At 37.4% G+C, this 15,721-nt stretch overlaps 1 protein-coding gene across 2 annotated transcripts in view; it reads left to right on the top strand.

Moving 5' to 3' along the window:
• ntrk3b (neurotrophic tyrosine kinase, receptor, type 3b) overlaps positions 1-15,721 on the top strand; it is a 140,187-nt gene that overhangs the window by 102,299 nt on the left and 22,167 nt on the right. For both annotated transcript variants that reach the window (XM_017699525.2, XM_017699523.2), the window contains one exon: positions 9,828-10,016. In XM_017699525.2, the coding sequence (XP_017555014.1) occupies positions 9,828-10,016 (189 nt within the window). The remainder of the gene's footprint in view (positions 1-9,827; positions 10,017-15,721) is intronic.

Here is a 15,721-nt window from a genome sequence, read left to right as displayed (position 1 = left end):
TGAGCGGACTCCGACAATAATTACATTTGCGTTCAGCTCCGCGACTGATTGAGCCCATTATCCTAACCCAGATTCAGAGTGACATTGGCTCACCTCCGCAATTGCTTCTCCTGCCTTCGATCAGCCAGCCGTGCACACTACACTCTGTTCCTGACAGCATCTACAGCTGTATAGGCCTTTCTAAGTGGTGATTGGACCCATAACAGCACCCTGGCTTGGGGGTACTGCGAGGTTTTATTCATTTTATTTTTTTATTTTTCCCCCTTTTTCGATTTCCCTTCCTTGCGTTCCCTGAAGATGTGGTGGAGCCCCGATTTAGGAGACCTACATTCCACCCCGCTTTCATTGCACCCACGTAACTTGCGAGTCCCCCTCCAACATAATATTACACTACCCTGTTATGTCCTACTTCTAGAAAGTGATTGACTTTTAAGCAAGAGATTGTTAAATCAAAAAGAACCTTATAAAATGGGTGAAAATGCTTGGCCTAAATCTGTGGTGCACATAATACTTTTACAGCACCCTCAATCTCATCCTAGGCTGGCGGAGGAAAAGCTGTTAACCATTAACTAATATTTATACTTTAATATTCATTCTATGGTAGCCTCTAATCTGTTAACATGTCGTTTGGACTGTAGTGCTCTGGCCTACACTGTTAATGTTTGCAAGCCTACAGGTAGGCTTTATCATAATCTTCTTATTCAGGAAACCATAAGGAAACAAGGCATAATAATAATAATAATAATAATTACTGCAAAAATACTAGCAACACTTTTTCCTCAGGTCATATTGAGATTCTAACACTGAAGGAGATATGTGAGCAAATGCAGTGGTAGTGCATGAAATGAAGCATTGTCAAATGGATTATAAACTTTGTCAAATTAAAGAACATGAAGTGGAGTTCTGTAAAGTTTCTGATTGAATTGTCATTAATTAATTTGCCCATAAAATCGTAAGAAAAAAAAACAAACATTACATAAACTGTCTGTATTTATACTGTTCACCTAATGTCAAATTCTAAAAGAGTTGAGACATGACAGTGTTTTTCTCAAGACCCAAAGCTGTTTTGTCTGATATTAGAAACCGTCCCCTGGAAGCGAATTTGACCAAGTTCTGGTGATGATAGAGCTCTGTTGTCTATGTTAGGTACAATAAATATGTAGCATATCACATCACCTAACATTTAAAGATTAGTTATATTCATATGTGGGAACACTTGCTATGGATTCTATGACAAATCTAATAAACGTACCACGATTTTGATATCGGTTTTAATTATATATAATTAGCATATACCCACACTGGCCTGAATGAAAGAGTGGGAGAGTACTTTCCTTATTCTTAATCAACACTTATACATCTGAATTAGTAACTCTTCTCCCAGGTCATCAACAAGGAGCAATTTACCAGTGTGACTCATGCACATTTCTTAAATGCACTCAGATACTCTATCCAAGTGTTGCACAGTTTTCTTTTTTCTCAAGGCCCTCCTGCCTGGAGCACTTTTGTTTGTCAGACAATGGTATACCTGATTCAATTAATCAACCATTCGTCAAGCCCTTGATTAATTGAATGAGGTGAACCAATGCTCAGTAAAAACAACAAAGTCAGAGATTTAATTGCCAGTGGAGTACCAGACAGTCTGACATTGGCAGGACAATAAAGGTCACAGACATTCGGCTCTGTGGAAAATGGACTCCTGCAAAGTACAAGTTGTTGTTTTGTGTTTTCCCAGATAGGACACTGCCATCAATATTGTACAACATCCTTTAGGTGTTGTCAGCTGCACAGACATCTTCCAGATATAGCTGTGAATACACAACCATTCGTTAGCTGCTGTTTATGGGGGTAACTTTATGCCCGTATTAAAGATTTTCAGTTTACTAGCAAAATCATAAACATCCTAAAAATAACCCTCAAAGGGGAGTTCCACCAATTTTTCTAAATTGCTGCATAATTCAGTCATCAACATATAAACAGTCATAGTAGTTTGATGTTTCTTTACAGTGGAGATGATAGGAACCAGACTTTGCAATGTCTACAATGCAAATATAGCCATTTTATTTTAGTGTCCAAAACCACTCACGTCTCCAGAGTGTTTATTTGTAATGTGAATCAGGGTAAAATAGTGGAAAATCTGAAAAAATGTTTTTCTGTGGGGAGGTTTCTGCCCTACAACACTCTGCATGTATGTTTTACACTAAAACCTTCTAAAAACTAACATAAACAACGTCTTGGATGCCAGGCAAATATTCATAACTATTTTATATGATAACTTTGTGATGTGGCTTTAAAATTAAGATGTGTGCTTCCTGTCAGCACCACTGTGAACAGTTCTGATTTAAGGAGTTTCTCTAGAATTTAGCATTTCATGCATTAATGTTGGCTTTATAATTACCTAATTGTAGCAGCAATAAAGTTGTTTTGCCCGTTTCTTGGCCACATCCAAAGCATCCAGCTTATATGAAATGTGAAATATTTGTACAGTCATACACCATATGGACTGTTAGTGCATGTGTCAGTAGTGATTGTGCTTGGAGGTGGACATGAAAAAAAAACTGTTTGAACAGCCACAGCTGCTAGCCACGCTAATTTAAAAAAAAAATGACCATTGTCCAGTTAACAGCCTCAATGCAAAAGCAAATAGCACCACCAGCAAAGCTTAGAATCTCTGCAAGTTTCTAAACCCTTCTAGTGATATTTGTGTCAAAATACAGCATGAAAAGTGCAAAATACTGTAACACATCTTCCCGCTAGTTCAGATGAAGCGTTAAGCAATAAGTTACAACACACAGCAGCAGATTCTCTCATTAGACATGCCCTGGCGCAGCAGCCAAAATGGTGACAATCTGAAAAGACAAGCAACAACGTACAAAAACATTTTGATTGGCAGAGCAATCAGACATATTTCATGCCAAATAAGTGCTATATAAGGAATAAGAAAAACGCCCTAAGCTATCATCCAGCTAAAGAAGAAAGGTTGCTTAGGTTTAAAGCCACAATCAGGGGATTTCACAACAACAAAGTGGCAGCCCCTAGCGCTACATTTTCTGAAACACTGAGGGCGGAGATTTGGAAATATTTCACTTTTCTAAAATTCATAGATGGAGCTGTAAATGCAGGGAACCAATTATAAATAATGTGCAAGCACAACGCATTTGAATGCTCTCAGAATAGGGCTGAACTATATTAAGTAACATCCTGATATTTTTGGTTTTTGGAAGAAGAAAAAAAAAAGAGTCAAAACTGGCCTAGATAAATCATTCATGAATAGATGTGCTTGTCACTGTAGCAATATCATGGGTGTGTTTAAAAGGAGAATTAAAGGGCAATCCTACCAATTTTTTATCTGGTTCAATTGTTGATAGTCACTGAGAATGGAGAAGAAACTGAACAGCTGATTTTCTTTACAGTGGTGGTGACTGAAACTAGGAGTCATGATGTCTACAAGACAAATATAGCCATTTTATTTATTGTTTTTCTGAGTTTCTCAGCGTCAGTGGCCATGTGGAAAGCAGTGCAGTTTGTGGTCTGAGTAGAGGCGATATGGAAGCCTGTAATGAATTTATGTTGTATACCCTTGCGTATATTTTTGTATGGCTTTGAAATGGGCAGTATGATCATAATTTAATGTTATTGTGGTAATTTTTGCTGTGATGTGGTTTTCTAAACATCCGGAATGTCATCTGTACTGACCAGCTGCATGTCTCTTTAAAAAAAAATGGAATTGTTCCTGTTTTGTTGAATTTAAGTTGGAACTGATGGAAAATCATGACGGGTTTTTGGTGGTAGTTTTTAAATGTGACACTACCGTGCATTGTGTATGTGTTAAAATAGCATGATGCGCATTGTTTATCATGAAGAAGATGTTTTTATCCATTTTATCCGCCTCCAGTTCATCTAAATTTATTTATTTTTAACATTTTACATATATGAAGGTGTCCCATCTTTATGTGGGCGAGAGACATGTTTTGTGGCCTTCAAAAAGACAAAAGCTTCTTAATACAAAACAGAGAAATGAATGCCAACATAACAATTGAGTATTCATATTATTCAGCCCTGCAGATAAGTATTCTTGATCTGTGATTAATACATTTTTAATGATTCACTCATCTTTGACTTATGAAGAAATGTAGCTTTGTTTTGCCATCCACAATTTATCACCTTACAGTTTTCAACCAACAACATGTTCAGCAAGTTTGTGTTGGCAACAAGTAGTAAAATCTAAATTCTGGGAGTAATGCTTTAGTTAAACCCTGCTGCATAACATTGACAAAACCAGCCATCATGCTGTCATGAGCTGTCATATTTTCTTCAGTGCTATAACAGTGTCATATTACCATTACCAGTCATTTTCATGACGGATACCATGTTTCATGTCATGACAGCTAACTGGAATACTCTTAGCAATGGCAGGTTGTCATGACATCAAAAATTCTGGCATCTGACATGACAGTGAAGCACTATTAGTTTTACATGAGGAGGTGGGGTAATGACATTTTTACAGGCATTTCTTTGTGATTTTAGTCCTGCCTGCATGCCATGTCAATTATTCTTACAGCACTTTTACCTTCTATAAAACAAGCTATAGTAATAACCTCAAGTTAAGAGTCATCCAGAGGAATCGACATCTTGGAAAAACGCTACTATGTCTTGTGGAAAAGGAGCGTCTTAAGTATGGAGGCACAAAGAAGCGTTCACGTATGGCTTGTATCAAGTTGATATGTACTGTCCCACTTTTTTATGCAGTGTTTTTATGCAGTAATGTTGATTAATGGCTGTGAATTCCCAAGCTAATGATAATGCTAATGACACAGTTTCACGGAAGACAGCAAAATAAATGTTTAAATATGTTAAGATAAACGGAAAACCAGCTAAAATATAGTGTATTGATTTTCATCCCATGTGAATTGGTCATAAGCATTAGACATCATGTGGTAAACTGGCATTATCCCACCTCATCATGTAAAACTAATCCCATCTGAACAGGGCTTTAGCTGGTAATAGAGACACACTGATACTGTTTTATTACTGTTATATATTACCGAATGAAATCTGTCATAACAGTTCATGACAGCACGTGACATGGCAGGGTCATGTCAGGGTTCACCACATTCTGTTTGCTGCTTGAAGAAATAACAGTCTCATTATTTTCACAGGACTCATTAGGGAATGATACATTCCAGCGCACAGATTAACATGTATATACATTCTTATGATATTGCCAGGGAAATTGAGCATTGTGATTGGATGGCCTTGTGTGCCTGTGGCTTTGCTAGTGGGATATGTCCAATCCTTGTGTGTGTTTACCTCTGCACTCTCTGTAGAAATAGCTCCTTAAGAAGCAGATTCTGCTCCAGTTTAAGCACACAATAGGCTAAATGTGTTTTTTGTGCTGCCGGGGACATGACGCTGTGAGCGCTGAATGTGATTCAGTGGAGGGAGTTTGCTCTGCTCTGTTGGAGCGGCGGCGTCTCCAGGCACTTCCAGGGCCTGATCGATGGCAGCTTTACAGTGGGCATCAGAAAGATCTCATTTTTTCCGCTCCTTCCCTGTGAGCCGGTAATAAAAGGTAAATGTTTAATGGCCTGAGCTCAATCGGCGTACACCACCCAAATGCCTCGAATGATGCTGTATTATCAGCTTTCTAGCGCCTTCTGTTTAACTGGCTGAGAACTGACAGATGAGACCTGAATATAGCCTCCATCGCTTCCAGGCTGGAGGGTTTGCTGCTGTTTCTGACAATGGGAAAAGCTGCTAGACTCAGAGTGGCTCTATACTTCTATGAGGCATTTATATTGCATGTGATTTCATGTTAGGCTTCTCTTTTACATACACATAGCTCATCTCCATAGACTCTCTCTCACTGACATTTTAAGATCTACCATTCTTATATGTGTCATTTGTCAAGTGTAATGCACATTTGTGAGACCTTAATTTGGATCAATTACATTAGCTGAAACATACAAGATGTTTAATTTAGATAGGAACTTTCCTCCTTTGAAATACGGTACACCAGAGGGTTTCCTTGGTACCTAGATGCTAATGTTGAACTTTCTTTGACTCTGTCCTGCTGTAAATACATTCAGATGAACGGTAGCAATGAGCATGTTCTTCAAAGCTCCTTAGTGGTCGACTGTATATTTTACCTTTGGGATTATATATCCGATTTCTGTTGAATCCATTCTTTTGTCCTCCATCGTTCCTTCCATGAATATGTATAGTGTATTATGATATCTGTACAACATACAGATTTCATTAGATTTGAACATAAATAAAAAAGACCAGAAATGAGGCAAGCCTCTTAGATTTGGGTTTATGTGAACAGAAACACATTTCTTCTCTTACTCTTCATCTCTGCTACTCTTTTTACCACCATAAACAAAATGAACAATAGGGCTGATGGAGAAGCCATAAATTTTCAGAGGCCTGCTTTGCGAAGGACCATAAATATTGACGGCTTTTTTTCACCCCAGTCTCTACTACTGTAACGTTTAACTGAAAACACAAAGGAACAGTTAGTACAACAGTAAACCGAAGTGTTAGCAATATCTAACCTTAGGATTTACTTTGTGTGTGACATTTACTGTCCTTGTGAGAAATGACACTCTGCACTGCTCCTGCCAAGCCAATGACTTTGATTCATCTTTAGGGAAATCTGCTACATCTGTACAGCATTTAAAACAACAAAAACAAGCAAGGACCCACTTTACATTGAGTGTCTCTAATAACTGTGTAGTCACACATTAACAGTACATGCAACAGCAATGTAAATACTGGTGATGTATTAATATTAGTAATACAGCTTATGTAAATGTAGCTTCAGTTTTTGTAATTACACGTGTAACGGGGCAAACTTCTCTCTTTCCAATAAGACATTTCTGATTGTAACATTACACACTGGTTTAAAGCCAGAACTCTGATTAGGTTACCACATCACAACACAAGTAACTAGTACAGCTAGCCAAATGTTAGGAACATTGGCATTTCCTGTGCAGATGCAGCGTAAGTACTGTCGTACTGTAGGAAACTGCACGCTTGTTACAGTCAGAAAAGTCTGGAAAAATAGCATTTCACTAATTAACAGGTAATGGAAGCTTATATGGGGAAGGTGTAACACTTTTTTGTTCACATTGCAAGCCTCATTGCTCTGTGGTTGTTGAGCTCCAATCTGAGCATTCTCATTAAAGTCGCATGGCCATGAATCAAACACGTATCCAGTCTAGGAGCGCTCTTTGAAAAGATCAGATGTGTGTGTCCACATACCTCTGAAAACATCACATCTGTACCACATTAAGGCAGAAACTTGGATGTGTGCCTCTTGAGTCTGGTAATGTGAACAAAGCCTAAAAGAATTTTTAAGGTACATCTGTAAAGGGCCTTTTTCTGTTATGTTGTATCCTGGTCAGTAATGACATTGCTAGATTTTGTGGCACTTGAACCCTACTCCATATCACTGACATAACCATGTTATAAACTTGTCTTGGCAGATGACATATGCTGTCATGAGTCATCACATTTAATTATAAGTGCCATGTTACCTTTATTTGTAATTGTCATGGCAGATGTCATAATGCTTAATGTCAACTAAAGTACATTTAGCAAAAATATCATGTGACATAAGCTGTCATGACATCAGTCAATATGACATTGGTCATTACAATTAGCCGGTAATGGTAACGTGACAGTGTTATATTACTGAACAAAATCTGGCAACTCATGACAGCATATGACATCTGCCATGCCATGTTTCTGGCATGGTTATGTCAGTGTAGAAGGGTTTAAGAAAAGTGTTACTTTGCAGTTTGTTGCTTAAAGAAATATAAAATTCCCATTACTGTCCTAGGACTCACTTGGGAACAATACTTTCCAGCATAAGAATATGAATATATACGTACATTCTCATGATATTGCCAGAGATATTGCCTTTCTGACTGGGTGAACCAGTGTGCCTTTGGCTTTGCTGGCAGGATATGTATAATTTTGCACGTTTGAATCAAGTGTACATTTTACACCCCAGATTAACCTGGAGAAAAGGCCGATATAGACCATATCAGTTTTGCTTAGTTTAATAATTGCTAACCAATCCATAATGAATGCTAACCAGGCAAAATCAAGATTTTGTTACATAAACATGTCACTGTTTCACATAAAGTTTTCAAAAGTCTCCTGTCAGCTGTGGAGGGAGGTGGGTGTGCACAGTAATGATATCACCCCTGTAGCTTATTTCTGATTGGTGAAACTGGGGGTGTTACGACTTATGCGTATTAGAACCATTCCTTGTGCTCCCCTGACCTACCAATTAATATTGTTAAACTGCATGCCTAAAAACTTGTAAAATAACATGCATAATATGTATTTGCATATTATGCAGAGTGCATTTGCATATTATATATTATGCATATTATACTTATATTATGTATATTTTACAAGCTTTTTTTTTACTTGCTTATGCAGTTCCTGACACTGTAGGACATTGTTATCTGTAAAAAATAGACATCACATGGCTAGAATAGTCATAGCAGTCTTGAATTTGAGCCTGAATTTTGTCTGTAACTATGTCATATTGTGTCAGAAACCACATAATCAGGTATGTTTTCTTTCCTTCGAACTATCGCTTTGAAAGGTAAGGCCACTGAGAAGCGGTATCTCTTTCTCAAGGCCATCCAGGTAGTGTAGCGCGTTGGAACAACCGGGGGTTAAGTGTTTTGCTGTGGGGCACAGCAGCTAGGCTTGAGGGCAGGAACTGTTGAGCCCACAACTGTCTAGACAAGGTGAGTGCCCTATAATGCTGACCTGAGACCAAGCCAGCTGATTGTCCAGTTACTAGGCATCAGCCGTCTACCCTGATGTAGGATCCAGAAGAGAAGGGAAACATGATGGCTGTCATTTTTACTCAGCTTCCTAGAAGTGCATGAGTAGTTAGAGTATATTTTTGTCTGACATTTGAGGAAGAAGAAATAAAAAAGCAGTTCAAATGGAATGGAAATGCTTGCATAACGACAAGGGTCAGTGTCTGCCTTGTGTTCAGTAATAGCAAGAGAGAGATGAAGGCTTTGCATGACAGAGCTATTCCCCCACCCCATTAAAAGTGTTTGTGCCACTAATAACCTTTCACTTGTGTATCCAATCAGAGAAGGTGGATGGATTCATCCGTACATCCGTTCATTATTTTTACCCATTATTTCTCCATCATCTATTTCTTTGCTGATTTATATCAAAACAGTATAATCTGCTAATCTTATTTTATTTCATCTTACAAACTTACCTGAGGGAACAAAGAAAACAAAACAGTGCACAAAAAGCCAATGACAAACTTGCTATTAAAAAGGTATTTTGTCACTTTTTGTCCTCAAATTGAGTTCCTGTAATTGATTTATTTGACCATGCTCATATCATCCCCTTGAGTGTACACATGAAGAAACTGCAATTTCAGAAAGCAGCTGTGTTTTTGCCTTAATGCTGATGGGAACTGGTATGTTTGCAGAATTCTGAATGGGCCTCTTGGCTACCGATCACATGGAAATCTTCAAACATCTTGAAAAGACTTTCAGTGCACCAAAGGCCTGAAAATGAATGAGGCCAATGCGAAGAGGATTTTTGATTTTAAAGTCAAACTAAGGCTTTGAATCTGTGGGATCTGTAGTCACTAAAATATAGCTGAAGGAGTGAAAAGTAAAGGATATTTGTACATTATTGACTGGAAGAGGCTGCTCACCTGTATCAAATCCAAAATTTCTCTTGGGATTTAAGCCTCTTGGCCAGTGTTGGGTTCATTGACCTTGTAAAATTAGTTCTAAATGGTCCTGTTTTGTCTCCCACCACAGGTCCAGTAGCAGTGATCAGTGGTGAGGAAGACTCTGCCAGTCCTCTTCATCACGTTAACCATGGCATAGTCACACCCTGCGCGCTAGATGCCGGACCAGACGCTGTGGTCATCGGAATGAGCCGCTTCCCTGTCCTGGAGAATCCACAGTACTTTCGGCATGGACACACCTGCAACAAGCCCACCACCCGTGAGTGAACTAAACTTTCTTTGCTTTTTTTGTGTTGTGGTCCAGTCTAAAGTTACATACACACAGTACATCCCTTAAATTGAAGGATACACCCTACTGAAATCAATAGCATTGGTTGAATAATTCTTTCCTTATTTGTCAACTAGCGATTAAATCAGCTAATCATTTAAATCCCTAATGAAAAGTGCTCCCGTTGTTGCCTCAAATCCATTTAATCTCAGAGATTTGCTTATTTTTTGACATTGTACAGTGTGCTGGTATCTATGAAGTGCACATTGCAGCTTAAACAAAAGTAAGTTCATATATATTTTGTCCATTTTTATAGATTAGAGTATGTCATACGGTGTCAGAAACCACACAAGGAAGTCTATTTGAGATTACTTAACAACTCAAAAAAGTTTGAAACAATTATACAATTATTCAGACCAACTAATTGCTAACCTGGTGGCTACAAGCTTCCATTCATATTTTGCTTCATTAACCTTTAACATTAAACTTGTCTTATGCTGGGGTATGGGGAAAATTGTATATTTCTGGTGAACCAAAGGTTTATATTTGCTTATAGTCTCATATGACAATGACAATAGCAATAGCAGGCAGCTTCTGACTGGAGATGTTTACATCTATGTACAGGCTTTTCTTGTTCCCCCCATGGCACTGTACACTTCCATTAGAAGCTACACACAGTTATGGCCTGTCTGTATGTCAGAGATACACTCCTGTGTAGACGTTGTGCATTGTGGTCAGGGCTCTCGCCCCGTTCGTCATGCCAAAGTATAGCACTGCTACTAACTATAGTATGTAGGACATGGAGAGGAAGCAGTTTCAATAAGCTGAAGTCTCTCCTGCTAAAAATAGATGACTCATGGATAGCACAGGCCTGATCTCATTGCAAATTGCACTGGCACAAATGCCATCCTATTGTTGTCCAAAAGGGTTTCTTGGCTGCTCTTTCCATCATTGCTCCCGGTAAGATTTATTTTTTGTTGTTTCGAGGAGTCACAGTGGCATGTGCTCTCGCATAGACACTTCTTGCTGCTCCTAATGGCGATTCTTAATTTAATCCTTTCAAATAAATCAGAACACTGTCCTCTTTTTTAATATTTGATTGCAGTCACAAAATGTGCAAATGTTAAGAGAAACCCGATTCGTTCAGAAAGCACAAGATTATGAGCTGAATTCCTTTCTTTCTTGCAAAGATTACAGCGTACACACACGCATTGATATTCCCAGCACACTGCAGCGGTCTGTTCACTCTGAGCGCTGATGGCCATGAAGAGATCTCAGCAAGAGGAAGGGGAAATTCACATTTAGCTCTCATGAATAAATTAACACATTATTCATTATAGATTGAATAAAATCTTTATGGCCGTGGACACATGTACGTTGCATGTGTAACCTAATCTAATAAAGATGTGATATTTACATGACAGTTGGTGTTTAAGAGGAGTTTGTGTTTTAATTCTTCTGACAATAAAATACCTATAAAATGCAGAAATTCAAGAACACACAGAATTTCTTTGAAATTATGCTTCACAGTGCATTCCAAGTTATAATAAAGTGCATCATCTTTGTAATAATCTCTGCGTTTCACACATTTTCTGTAGACTTCAAGCCAGGTTTCTACCTAATTACTCCATCACTGGTGACGGTCCATTGAAAATCCTTTAGTTTAGGACTAATAATTGTGTCTGGAAAGCACCCTGTGATGCTCTTAGCCAAAACAGCACTGAGTTACACCACTAGCATAAATTGCTATAAGAAAATGTATTTTTATAACCCACAGGTGGAAGTTTACAAGGAGTGTGTTAGGATAAAAATGTATCTAAAACAAAAAGAACAAAAAAAACACAATACAGTATAATGAGTGGAAGTGATTATAATAAAAGTAATTGCAGGCATGCTGTGTATATTTTATGTAAATCCCATGATTATCATCAATATTTCATTGTTGTTGATACAGTATTATTTTCCCCTCCGCCATTTTCTCTCACAATGCACTGCTCTCCAATCTGTTAGCTCTACATGATGATCTACTGCACTCACTGCAACCACTCACAGCCGTGATGTTGTTTGTGGTAACATATCCCATTCTGTAATTATTTCCCATTCACACCTGAGAACTTTGTCATGCTGATCTCCCAAAAGAGCTTTGAAAAGTAACACTTAGTGATAGTGTTCACATGGTCAATAATTTATAGCCTATGTAACCAGTATATATTCTGCCCTCATTAGATTAGGCTGAACAGCTCAGCAGATCGCTAACAGCCTCCAATGATAATATCCAGAGAAGTTTAATGTTCCGTCTTTACTGAAGGAGTTAATGTATTTGTACAAATGTAAAATTTTAATTTTAATATAAAATCACAGTTTTTTTCCCAAACTAAGTGGAAATTAATTTTAATACTTGCAGTCAAAATACATTTTTTATTTTCTAAGTGAAAACTAGTTAACACATCTTTTACAGGGGAAATGTAAGTATGGCATTCTTCTGCAAATTTCAGTGGACAATTTCTAGTTTTTTGGGGAAAAAATAAATATAACATTTTCCATAACTTTTACACAGCCCATTTGTAATTGTTTTTTCATCAATATGTTAAATTCAACAAATAAACAGTAATTTTGCATTAAAATGTGTGGTCTGTTAAAAGAAGTGTGGTTTCTGTAGAATATGTGTTAACTTGGCCAGGGCACCCAGAACTTTGCATATGGGAATAAATGCCATAGGTTGTGATTGTACACCACAGCCAACTTGAAATTACATAACCTAAAGAAATCTAGCAGAAGTTAGCATTACTATAAGTTTTCTGCATTAGCCTCTTTTTGTAGGACCCTAGTGGACATTCTGAATGTTAATATTATCCCCCATAACCAGGACCCTGTTAGTCTTCTGTGTTAAGTGTAGTGCTGAGCTGCTAATGAGCAATGATAAAGCAAATCAAAGCAGGCTGAAATAAAATAGATCAACTGAAGCTTTCTTCATATCACACAATCCTTTACAACTGCTACAATAACATATAGCTATTAAACACAATACTTAAGAATACTTAAGAGTACTACTAAAAAGGGTTAAACATTAATACTTGATTTAAGTGACGTACATGGCTGGTATATGTTCAGTAGAACTTAGAAAAGAGAAATGTACTTCAACCTTCTAGCAGAAGGCAAAAAGACATCATCAGAAAGAAAATCTAAATGACCTATATTTTAATTAGTGATAAATCAACAGTCAGCCTTCAATACAAAGCCGCTAAAGAGTTAAAACCATGCTATTCTACTGAGATACACCTTAAAGCACAAACTTCTCGCTGTTCAAATTTGAAGTGCAGTGCTATATCAGGAGTTATTGAGCAGAAAAATATTGCCCAGTTTCCAGCTTGTCAGTCAGGTGTCCCTTATGTGGAGCCATGCTGAATTAGCAGGCGGCAACAGCTGTACTGAATTCTTTTCTTGGATGTTCACAATTCCTCAGATGTGGCTTTTTTCTCCTCCGTGTTTGAAGCAAGTTCATTTTTATTTGTTCTGGGGACGAGCATTTCAACAGCCGAAATGGTTGCGAACAGATGCAGACCGTCAAATTTACCTTTGAGAAATGTTTTGTGATTTTTGTGAATAAAAAATGAAAACCTGGATGCACATGCATTGTATTATAGTCATTTACTGCAGGCAGCGGGCAGAGCAGGTGATCTTTGCCTGACGATTAAGAGATTTACCATTGTGGTGTAGGCGTACATGGTTTAAAATGCTACAGTTTCTCTTTTTGTTTGAAATATTTTTAAATACAACTCTACATGTTACCATTCTACTTGATGGGTGTTCCCTGTATTCATTAAATTGTAATGTAGGGGGGGGTGCACTTAGGTTAAGTTCAAACAAAACATATTCTCAATATGCCAAGGTTGAATCTTGAAAACATGGATGGAATCATAATACATATACTGTTATGTGGTGTCAGATAATAAAAATAATGACATTATTTATCTTGGGGAATGACATTCCCTTGCATCCCACCCTCAAATCGAGCCCTGCATGTGCATATATTCAAACAGCCATGCTCATCTCTATGCCCACATACCATAGTAATTATTCTTATTATTCTTTTAAGCCTTATTTTTGATTAAAATAGCAAATAATTAAAATAGATACAGTACTGTGCAAAATTCTTAGACACCTTAGCAGTTTGTTTAAATCCATTTACCTCAACAGTAAGTATAATTTTGTCTGAAAAAATTCTATAATCGTTATTAGTATCATCATTAGAATGAACACAAACAAACAGTAACAAGAAAGTCTTGCTTTCTGAAATGTAGTTTATATCTAGTGAGCTGGGTAAAGAATAAAGGATTGGATCCAGGTTTCTTCTTTCTGGATGTTTTACATGTCATCACCAGAACAGTGATTTTATTTAAAGAAGGACCGATCAGCCAAACCTGGTATTATGGATGATAATAACAAATAATATTGGGCTGCCTCAACGAAAGTTTTGAAAATGGTTCAGTGAAGATGAGACATAAAATGACTACTTACTGCATTATGATATTTGTATTCATTCTAATATTAGGTTGAGAAAATAAATTCCCAGATAAACTGCTTTTTAAATCTTAGGTTTCTCAGATGCTTAAAACATTTACAGGGATATTCAAACATTATCACACTGTACAATATTGTGCAATATCATACGTATTTTATATCTTCACTGTTGGAGTAAAACCATGTTTGGTACCGTTGTAGGTTTAAACTGAACGTTTAATCAATTTTTACATTACAATCACAATTAGAAACAGTGCAAGTTCCAAATCACAAGCACTGCAGTTTATATTCTGTAATACATCATCATGAATGTCATCTTTTATTTAAATAGAAAAAAAAATGTTAATAGAAAAAAAAAATAATAATAATAACACGTGAACTGCCTGTAAATCAGTTAGACCAATCATAAGCAACTAAGCACCCATGACATCACAACCCTCACAACTAACTGGTAGTCTGACACACTCAGTGTGCAAGATTCATTCACGATTCAGAAAAAGTGGATATTCTCCTCTTCTTGGTCAAAAACAGGCCTTGAAATCAATCTATAGAAAATCTCTGCATATAAATCGCAATCACAGTACTGGTCAGAAAAATTGCAATTGGATATTTTCCCTAAAAAAGACCTAGAGTCAATGTAACAAGACACTTTTCCAATGAAATTCTGGACCGTTTATATTTGTCCATTCATCATGAAATTTACACACAAAATAAAGAACAGCTGGTGCTTTTTAATTATTAAAAGGTAAACTGTAAAATGGAGATGCAACGTTTTGTGTCAATATATGAGAAACTCTTTTTGTTTTGTTTTCTGAAATGTACTGCTTTAAAATCGCCTAATCAATCAAGGCTTTCTGGGTTTGTTTCAGTCGTGGTTTAATTCCAGAATGTGGATTTCCAGTTGCAGGTACTTTGTTTGTCTGGAGTTTCTCGGTGTGGATCACTCTGGTTCCCTGTGTGCTGTTTTGTCAGTGTTTACTGTACTCACTTGTAATGTTAGGAAAGAAAGTAGAAAGCAGTACCGAGGTTCAGCCATTGGTTTTACTGTCTTCTCTGTATCAGTCTGAAGGATCATTCCCTGTGCTTTGCCTCAGGGCAGCCCTCAGGGGCACTACCTCCCCCAGAGGAGCCGTCCCACAGCCAGCTATCCCAGCTAACCCTTTCACTGGCTAGCT

Source organism: Pygocentrus nattereri, chromosome 15, assembly GCF_015220715.1.
Source record: "Pygocentrus nattereri isolate fPygNat1 chromosome 15, fPygNat1.pri, whole genome shotgun sequence".
Taxonomy (NCBI): domain Eukaryota; kingdom Metazoa; phylum Chordata; class Actinopteri; order Characiformes; family Serrasalmidae; genus Pygocentrus; species Pygocentrus nattereri.
Note: the sequence above shows the minus strand (reverse complement) of the source record. Positions and strands in the feature narration are given on the sequence as shown.